At 42.6% G+C, this 10,870-nt stretch overlaps 1 protein-coding gene across 1 annotated transcript in view; it reads right to left on the bottom strand.

Annotated features, from left to right (window-relative positions):
• Window positions 1-1,015: 1,015 nt before the first annotated feature.
• Window positions 1,016-10,870, bottom strand: part of LOC117469234 (fibronectin type III domain-containing protein 5-like) — a 93,902-nt gene continuing 84,047 nt past the window's right edge. The window contains exons 7-8 of the mRNA XM_034113615.1: window positions 4,183-4,349; window positions 1,016-1,277 (exon numbers count right to left, since the gene is read on the bottom strand). Of these exons, the coding sequence (XP_033969506.1) occupies window positions 1,236-1,277; window positions 4,183-4,349 (209 nt within the window). The 3' untranslated portion in view covers window positions 1,016-1,235. The remainder of the gene's footprint in view (window positions 1,278-4,182; window positions 4,350-10,870) is intronic.

The raw sequence follows: 10,870 nt of genomic DNA, 5'->3' as shown, positions 1-10,870 counted from the left end.
GTAAATGGTCAAATGTTTTGTTAATTTAATTAAACTATTTATGAAAGCTTCATCCCATATATTCAAATGATTTGTCAGAATAACATTTAAATTACCAATATCTTCAAATGAAAATATGAATATATTCTTATTACATATAATACACTATTTTTGTTGTTAGTATAGTGTACATCTTCAACCCAGTCTCACGGCATTTTGCGTTATAGTCACGAAATGTAATCTATTGATTCGTGTTCACCAACACGATTTTCCCATTTTTATCGTGTCACACAGAACGATTTTAAAAGCAATGTATTTCTATTGGTAGTATGTTTCGTGCCTGCACCAAATAATAACAAATTAGAAGGAAATACAGATTTCAGTATTCTGAGGCTCTGAGCCCCATTTCTTTTCCTCACGGACGGCAAAAAAAGTCAGACATTTTACAATAATCGTGGCTTGACATTGAGTAAGAAAATGTTTTTATGAACCACACAGCTTCCGGTCTTCCAAGACCCGACCGGACAAAAATACGTGGTGCAGGCACGAAACATACTACCAATAGCATTACATACATTACATAATAACATTGCTTTTAAAATTGTTCTGTGTGACACGAAAAAAAAGGGAAAATCGTGTTGGTGAACACGAATCAATAGATTAAATTCATTTCGTGACTATAACACGAAATGCCGTGAGACTGGGTTGACATCTTACTATTAACAAGGAGATGAGAAATACATATGAAGTTAATTGAAATGCAGACATTACGGAAAGTAAACCCACAAACACACACACACACACACACACACACGCACATTCTTGCATTCATATGTTGTCTCACACTTGACGCAGAACCCTTGAATTATTTTGACGCCAACATGCTGGCACATCACAAAAGGTTTTTTAAATCAGCGAGAGAAAGTCATAGAAATAAAATAATTTTAGGAATGTATTTTTCCTGCAGGTCAGAATGCATCCTTTTGTGCTGAAATCCTCCTTGAAAAGCTCTTTAAAAAGCTGCAGTCCATGTGTTTCCAGTTTGTTTTTCGATGTTGCAGTCTTGCCACAAGAGGGCAGTATTTGTCCATTTCCACCAGACGTTAATTTGCATTGAGTGCTTCTCACTTTCCCATACATTACAATAAATTAGACTCTCAGTCAGGTCTATAAATCCTCTCTTTGTCAGGATAATCCCACTGGAGTTCCTCATGTCACACATCTGTGACTCCAGCCGTCCTCTGCTGTACAGGAAGTCAGACTCTAATGATGCTGATGGAGGAGGAGGCTCTGTGGAGCTAAAAAAAGAAGAAAGAAAAAGGTGAGGGAGAGGGACATAAACACATGATTCATAAGCAGAAAAGGGACCACACATGATCATAAATCTGAGTGTGTGGGTCATTTTCACATGCAGCGCCACATGGCCTTCATGCACTTTGCATATGATGCTTGTTAAAGATTTATGAGCCAATTGATGACCATGACATTTCAGAGGTTCACTTAAAAGTTCTCCCTTAATTGCTTCAGGTTTAAGCAAAAATAAATAGTTCTTATTGTTGGGAGGATGATGAGGCCCTCCTTGTTATCGAGGCCGCCTGACATAACATGAATCATGTTTTATTTTTGTTTTCCACTTATCTCAGCCCTAAGGCAACGAATGCAAACAGCAACCTTTTATTGGATTTTGCCTCTAAATCTAACATCTTTCTTAATTAACATGCGTCCTCACTAGGGCTGTGCATCTTCACTGGTCTCACGATTCGATTACGATTATCCTGTCAACGATTCGATTCAATTCGATATCCCGATGCATCACGATGCATCACGATTCATACCAATGCGTTGCATCCTCAATTTTCTATATTACTGCACATGGCTTATTTTTCATCAATGCATACATGCAGTAAATACATATGAACTCTCTTTTTATTATTTAGAAAGTGCTTCAGAAATCAATAACATAAATGTCTTGACATTAATTTATAAACCAAAATAAATTAATTGTATAGGTCTAGCCTCCCTATATCTGTGTGTGAAGTTGTTCCATCCTCAAAAACTAATGCTTCTGCAGTCTAGCTGCAGCTTCTAGCAACGGTCTTCTGTTAAAAAAAGGACACTGAATGTCCTGAATGTGGCATCACACTTTGCCGTATTTAGTGCCGGCACTCAGAGCCCCGGCACTTATGACCCCAGGGCACTTAGTACAGATCGCGTTCACACCGGAGTACTTTTCCCTGAGGGAAGATTACGCAAATGAGCCGCTGACGTCACTTCGACTTCTTCTGCTTTGGGTTTACTGGCAGGCAGCAAACAACTTCACGGCGTATACTGTCACCCGGAGTCCCCGGCCGGAAGTCCCTGGAGTTGGGGACTGGCTTCAGTAGAAGCTGCTGGGACTCCCAGCAGCTTCTACTGAAGCCTTCCGAGTAAATCGCCAGAACGCCGACACCTCATCTCCACCGCTCCCATGTTTTATTTTGTGTTGCCATAAGTTAGTCTCTCTGCGTTTGTGCGCTGGGCGAATGCTAATGCTAATAATGCTAATGCGAGGATAATACAATGGCGGCTCTACAAAACATTTCAGAGTTGTACGAGGCGTGGTTTGCAATTCGCCCAGCCAAACAGAACTGGGGCACTTTTTTCCCCCAGGAAAGTACGATCTCTCAGCAGGCACTAAAAATGGGGGTAAAAGTTCCAGAGATTAAGTGCTCTTTTTGGTGTGAACGCGACATAAGGGGTACTAACGGAACTAAACGCGAAAAGTACGGTGAAAAGTACTCCGGTGTGAACGCGGCTAATGTCTCTGAGCCGCAGCGACACGGAGTGATTCAGAGCGGGTCCTTCTGCTGTTGGTTCTGGACTGGTGTTCTTGTGTTGGTGGATAAAGCAGACTGCTCCGTGTTTGGTGCCGCTGTCACGTCTGTTCCCTGATCTCTGCGTCACCGACCGATTTGATATTAAAGTGACAGAAAAAAAAACGTTATAGTAAAGCCGCGGCCGGAAAATCAGGAAGCAACGTTACTACACTATAATCGGTTATCTTCCGTCACTGCATCGATACCGAATCGTCCACGTCCACATCGCAATGCATCGTAGAAACGATTATTTTCAACACCCCTAGTCCTCACCACACAGTTCAAGCCGTATTCCCATTAGATTTCATTGATTATTAAATGAACCTTGATAGTCATTATAAACTCATTGTGTGTGAAGACAGTTTATTTTTAATTGACGTAATTCAAATTAAATTCGAGGATAAATGCCAAAGATACCAAATAAATCAGGCTGAATTTTGGAGAAATTAGGGATAAAACAGTTGTAAATCCTTGGCACATGGAGTCACAGGTTTGAGGGTAATCACTTTGAACATAATGCACCTGCATTAAAGAGCTAGGACCAGCTGTAATAAATGCAAAGGTATGTAAGGTAAAATGTAAGAAAATTAAGGGTTAATAGTTTTTATTTCTCAAATGCAGCTGAAGTGATTAGAGGAGTAATTTAATTTAGGAGCAAAAGAAAAGTAGGCAGCACTAATAGTTTGATTAAGTACCTTTTTAAACAAAATGTATGAGAAGTGTTTGGTTATTAAAGTGGACTTTGAATGCATGATGAGTAGGATGTTTGACAAATCATGATCTATCATCTCTTCTGAGCCTCTAGAAGTGTGTGTGTGTGTGTGTGTGTGTGTGTGTGTGTGTGTGTGTGTGTGTGTGTGTGTGTGTGTGTGTGTGTGTGTGTGTGTGTGTGTGTGTGTGTGTGTGCTTATTGATTTTTTTTTAAAAGGTCACCTTGTCATCTTAAGAGAACTGAGTGATTACTTTAACAGCATTATCTGACTTAAAGGTGGGGTAGGTAAGTTTGAGAAACCGGCTCGAGATACACTTTTTGTTATATTCCATGGAATGCTCTTAACATCCCGATAGCAATGAATTTCTTAAGTGCTTTGACAAAAAATCCATACAAAATGTCATCTGTGGAAGCCGTAGTACTGTAAAAAGCACGACCGATCATTTTAGCCGGCCCGGCTAAAATAACTGGATGGCCTACCTGCCTGTCAGCCTTCCATCTGTGCACAAACTTATCTCGTGCCCTCATTGGTCATGTGCGCATTAAGAATAACCCCTGGCAGCCGGGAATGATCATCTATGATGCAGATATGTGAATTGAAACAGAAGCAGATGATAATATGAAGAAGTGAGTCACCCTGCTGCTGTGCACGGCTCCGTTGTGGTAGATCGGCGAGCTGCCGGCCGAGGGGTTGTAGTAGGGCGGGGGGGCTCGCACCAGCGGCCTTTTGGCTTTGTCTCTGCTGCTGCTGGAGTCGTTGTCTTTGATAATATCGTACTGTCGGCAGAAAAGGGCGATGACGGCTGGGGGGAAGGATAAGGAAGACGCGGAGGAAAGAAGAAAGTATAAAAAACGTTAATCAAAACATGATCTGTCAATAATATTTCAATAACATTCTGATCTACACCTTAGCAAACAGCTATTTGGGGGCTAACTAACAACATTTTTTTGTTGAATCTCCTGAATATTTTCTTGATTAATCAAATAATCGTTTGGTCTAAGGTGATGTCAGCATACAGTCCCAGCATTTGATGGACTACAAACAGCTTATTTTTATGTTTAGAGGAATTATTACTCTTTCTTTCCAAAAATAATCATTAGGTAATAGTTCGAAATGAGCCTCAAATCAACAACACTACAGAAGCAAAATCCTGCTATTAGATTAATCTTATGACATACCAAAGAATACCTATCGATTAAAAACATGATCAAATGTATGCCCGGGTGTGAATAGCGTGTCTACTATGGACACCTGGGTGCATGTGTCTCTGCCATGCTAGATACAGCCTGGACAGTGCAAATAGCATTGTTCACTATAGTTACCCGGTTATAAATAGCATTTTTCACTATAGTTACCTGGTTACAAATAGCATTGTTCACTATAGTTACCTGGTTACAAATAGCATTGTTCACTATAGTTCAAAGTCAAAGTCAACTTTATTGTCAAGAATTCCACATGTGTTATACATACAGAAAATTTGAAATACCGTTTCTCGCAGTCCCATAGTTTGACATACATATAACAAGTTACAAAAAAGGGCCTAGATAAAAGAGGTATAAAAACTAAGTAATAAGTAGTAATAGGTACGTATAAGTACTATGTAATTTATTTAAAACACAATCAACAGAAACATGAATGTGACATTAGTGCAAGTATTCCTTAGAGCAAAATAAAAATGATGTTTGAAGTACAGTTGCAGTGCAGTAGCAGCGGAGATGAGTAGAAAAGTGACTGGTGCTGGATGAGGGAAGGTTGTGTGTGGGGACGGGGGACAGGGTTAAAGTCCAGGTCCATTTGGGGCAGGGGGGAAAGGTGGGAGGCAGGGTGGAGAGGTCAGGGGAGAGAAGGGAGAGATGTCAGAGGGAGAGGAGAGAGTTCAGCATCCTGACCGCCTGGTGGAAGAAGCTGTTCCTCAGCCTGGTGGAGCTCGAGCGGAGGCTGCGGAACCTTCTCCCTGAAGGCAGGAGGCTGAAGAGGCTGTTGGAGGGGTAGGTGGAGTCACCCACAATCCGTGTTGGGTGTAACGCGTTACAGTAATGCAGGGGTCGGCAACCCCTGGCACGCGTGCCACCGTAATCAGTGGCACACTAGGAATAAGTGGAATAAATGTGCAAAATATTTAAATTGTATTTTCGGATCCTGAACGAGACCGCCGCCAGAGCGCATCTCCCCGTTACCTGCAGAAGGAAGCCATGCACGCAACGCAGCCCCGCTCTCTTTAACTCCAGGCGACTTTCTGCCGCTTTCCTCCGTAATGCAGTGCTGATAATTTCACCACAGAGGAAAGCACTTCACAAATTGCAGTACCCATAAGGAGCTGTAAAAATGCCGCAGTTTTTGCGTGGCGATATCGGCCAATACTCACTCTCTGCCGATCGATCGGTGCTCTCATGTAAAATGCATGACACTTTTATCTGTGTGCGGCAAAACAAGCTCGCCAAAATGGCTTCACCAGTCTGGCAGTATTTTAAGGTGTCTGAAAATGACAATAAAATAGCGGTATGCAACGTGTGTGAAGCAGAAATCCTGCAGCTCCACCCGCTGTGACGGACCGGTGAGCGGAGCAAAACACACAAGAGTTAGACCTAACACACTTAGCTATTTGATCTACCTCTGGAACTAGTTATAAATATATTTATTCTTCACTGTCAGGTCACTCATTACTGGATCAGTGAGCTGCATGAGATACTGACAGGCTGTCAGGAGAGAGAGAGAGGGGGAGAGAGGAAAAGAGAGCGCTTCCGCTCATTTCTCCCGTGTTATTATCCAAAGTTAATGTAATGTTGTGCACCGACAGAAATGCTAGAGAGATGCATGTTATTTACGTTTGCTTTCTCTCATTCCAGGCTTCCTGATTATTTTCACCTGTGTCTCCTGTGCTCATCAATGTCAGCCCCGCCCCTGATTGGTCCCACCTGTGTCTAGTTACCCTGTGCTTATATTCCCCTGTCTCCCAAGTGTTCTTTGTCAGTTCGTATTGTCTCTTGCTATGGTCAGGTCTATGCTCTTTGTACTCTTGTAAAGTTTGATTCCTCACTACGTGAGCGCTTTCATTTTGTTCCTCTATTTTTGTCATCTCGGTTAGAGATTTGATAGTTACCTTTTTTGTTGTTCATTGCTGTATTTTGGAAAATAAAGTATCTTACTAATACTTTACCTCTGTCTCCCGGGTCGTGCAATTGGGTCCTACATCCTAAGTGTCTGAGTTCGTAACATGTAAACTTGAATAATGTAGGCTACTTCATTTGAATCTAACAATTATGTTGGTTGTTTGTGGAAGCGCCAGTGAATGAGCCCCATTAACTGAGTTTTAAACATCACTTTTCACGAGTGTTTTCGTCGAGCTCTTCACCTCCTCCGGCGTCATACCCTACCAGGCGCGTTTCAGAAGCATTTCAGAAGCGGAGCGTCTTGCCTGCCGGCTCGCAGTTTTTGTTGATTTGGGCATATTTCCTGGACAGGCTACTTTGTACAGACAAAGTTAATAATAACTGTAATATTCCAGTTATAAACGACATGAATCAAAGATGTGTTGCTGTATTTTAGTGGTAAAAAAATGCATTCATCATCATAATTATTCTATATATATAATTTACACAGTGCCTGTAAACCGGAGGAGAACGCTGGCATTTCTCCTCCTACTTGAAAGACTACGGAGGGATAGGGTCTGCAAAATTAGTTTATTTTGGGGATGGGCCGGATGCTCTGACCGGTCCACTTCCTGCCCGGCGCCTCTGCCATGCCTCGCGTCGCGTCGAAAAATAGACTTGAATCCTATTTTGAGCGGAGCCCAGCACCGATACGCTTCTGGGACGCTTCTGAGCCGTAACGCGGCGCGTCTGGTGGAATAGCACCAATTGACTAGAGTGGCCGCGATCTTTGCGAACGCCGCGGCACAGCCGTAACGCAGCCGTGACGCGGAGCAGACGGACCCGGTGGAATCGAGGGGTAAGAAAAAAAAAACTCCGTTCCACGGCGCACCAACGGCTGGAACTGCGACAACAACAACTTTACGGCAGCACTGTCCAACTCTGTTCACAGTTTCTGATCCACTAACAAGTCCGTAAACACTGCAGAGCCCATACCGTGTTCCTGTTAGTGTTTACTTCTTGTCTGTCTTCTTCTGTTCATTTATCTGACGTCCAGTGCACCGTCTTTTACTTTCTCTTTTCTTGATCCTGGAATTGACCAATCAGAATCGAGTATTCAACTTACCCCTAGATTCCACCGGGTCCGTCTACGGCGCGTTACGGCTGCGCCGCGGTGCTCACGGCCACTCTAGTCAATGGGTGCTATTCCACCACACGCGGCGCGTTACGGCTCAGAAGCGGCCCAGAAGCGGCTCGGCGCAGGGCTCCTCTAAAATTAGGATCAAATCCTATTTTTGTCGCGGCGCAGCCGTAACGTAAGGTCGGGCAGGCAGGAAGTGGAACGTTCAGAGCATATATAGCATATATATATATATATATATATATATATATATATATATACACACACACAAACTAACTTTGCAGACCCTATCCCTCCGTAGTCTTTCAAGTAGGAGGAGAAATGCCAGTGTTCTCCTCCGGTTTACAGGCACTGTGTAAATTATATATATATAGAATAATTATGATGATGAATGCATTTTTTTACCACTAAAATACAGCAACACATCTTTGATTCATGTCGTTTATAACTGGAATATTACAGTTATTATTAACTTTGTCTGTACAAAGTAGCCTGTCCAGGAAATATGCCCAAATCAACAAAAACTGCGAGCCGGCAGGCAAGACACTCCGCTTCTGAAATGCTTCTGAAACGCGCCTGGTAGGGTATGACGCCGGAGGAGGCCGGACCAAAACCGCGGCACAGACGGACCCGGTGGAATCTAGGGGTAAGCCTTGTAATAAAAGTTGTTAGTAGCCTTAAGGGCCTACACAGTTGCTGCACAACACTACATTTTAGCATTTAAAATACCTAGCCATTATTTTGCGGTTATTTTGGTGAAAGTAACTCAAAAGTAATATAAAAGTAGTGTAACTCATTACATTTCAGAGACAGTAATATTGTATTATTACTTCAAAAAGACAGTAGTAAGTAATATGTAATGTATTATATTTTGGAAGTAACTTGCCCAACACTGCCCACAATGCTGAGTGCTTTGCGGGTGAGGCGGTTGTTATAAATGTCCTGTAGTGATGGGAGTGAGGCACCGATGATCCTCTGGGCAGAGTTCACAATCCGCTGCAGGCTCTTGCGGTTTGAGAGGGTGCAGCTGTGGTGCAGCATCACCACAGCGTGATGCAGCTGCTGAGGATGCTCTCAGTGGCGCCTCGGTAGAAAGACAGCATGATGGGGGGTGGTGCTCCGGCTCGCTTGAGCTTCCAGATGAAGTACAGGCGCTGCTGGGCCTTCTTCGCTAGTGCGGTGGTGTTGTTTTTCCAGGTGAGGTCATCTGTGATGGTCACACCCAGGAATTTGGTGCTGCTCACCTGCTCCACAGCGGTTACAAATAGCATTGTTCACTATAGTTACCCGGTTATAAATAGCATTGTTCACTATAGTTACCCGGTTATAAATAGCATTGTTCACTATAGTTACCTGGTTACAAATAGCATTGTTCAGTATAGTTACCCGGTTACAAATAGCATTGTTCACTATAGTTACCCGGTTAAAAATAGCATTGTTCACTATAGTTACCCGGTTACAAATAGCATTGTTCACCAGAGTGATGCAGTGACGAGTCCTAAAACCCGGAAGTGAGTTCGCATTTTACCACTACTGGTTCCCTCGTCTCGGAGTCAATGGGATTTCTCCATAGAATTTTGGAAAATAACTCAAAATAAGGTCTGTGGTTGACACAAATTTAAGAGACGGATCAAGTTTTGTTCTACGACATTAAATACATCAGCAGTGACCCCACTGGTGATGTTTTAGCTGTTTATGTGTCTGAAAAACGATGGTTGTTAACAAGTGGCTGAATAGGACTACAGAAGTTGTCGAGGACGTTATACGTCATTACGCCGAACACGTACACACTCCCGCTAAGTTTGTTTGCCCTGTTCTGCTTGAAAGCAACTTGTACAATTTTGAATCTGTATTTTTGAATATCGATCTTAAGTTGGCGTGACGTTGAAGTCGTGCGACCCTGCTGTAGTTCGTTTATAGCATAACGTTAGCATTTAGCTTCTGGCGATTAGTTTTATGATTCGAAAATTATAAAAGTAGGGTAGACTTCGGCTGAACAAAACGTGTATTTATCAAACAGGTTAGTTTTCCAAGGACCTTATTTCGAGCTATTTTCCAAAATCCTATGGAGAAATCCCATTGCTTTTTTGTCTAGGGAACCCATGCGCAGCTTACTTCCAGGTAAATACGTCATCCCTGCACCACTCTATAGTTACCTGGTTACAAATAGCATTGTTCACTATAGGCACCTGGGTTTGAATAGCTTTTTTTTTTACTATATTCACCCGGGCACAATAAGTATTTTCATTATAGTTACCTTAAAGGTGGGATAGGTAATTTTGGAGAAACCAGCTCGAGATCGCTAGATTTTGAAAATACACAGCCGGAAGAAATCTGCTACTTCCTTACAGAGCCCCTCCTCCAACACACACGAATGCGCACATGACCAATGAGCACAGCAGCAGCAGGGTGACTCACTTCTTCATATTGTCATCTGCTTCTGTTTCAATTCACATATCTGCATCATGGATGATCATTCCCGGCTGCCAGGGGTTATTCTTAACGCGCACATGACCAATGAGGCAACGAGATAAGTTTGTGCACAGATGGAAGGCTGACAGGCAGGTAGGCCATCCAGTTATTTTAGCCGGGCCGGCTAAAATGATTGGTCGTACTTTTTACAGTACTACGGCTTCCACAGATGACATTTTGTATGGATTTTTTTTCAAAGCACTTAAGATATTCATTGCTATCGCGATGTTAAGAGCATTCCATGGAATATAACAAAAAGTGTATCTCAAGCTGGTTTCTCAAACTTACCTACCCCACCTTTAAAGGAAACCTATCATGCTATATTTAAATAATATATTGTAGGGCCATACCTATATAAGGTATATTTATACGTTTCTGTTTTCGAAATACCAAACAGATCATGCATTTTAGCCATGCCTCATTTCGCTCTATGTGTTGTTTGCTGTCTACGGGTCTGATTCTGCTGACCACGCCCCCCTGCAGGAGAGGGGAGACGTGCTCTAATCAGCTGCTGGGCTGTCAGAAGAGGGGGAGAAAAAGAGATCTCCGTCCTCCGTGTTTTATTATATAGAGTCGTTATTCATTTGTTTTAAAGCTCAATAAATAACAAAGAAGACCTTT

This window comes from Trematomus bernacchii, unplaced genomic scaffold (genome assembly GCF_902827165.1).
Source record: "Trematomus bernacchii unplaced genomic scaffold, fTreBer1.1, whole genome shotgun sequence".
Taxonomy (NCBI): domain Eukaryota; kingdom Metazoa; phylum Chordata; class Actinopteri; order Perciformes; family Nototheniidae; genus Trematomus; species Trematomus bernacchii.
This window is presented reverse-complemented; position numbering and strand designations above follow the sequence as displayed.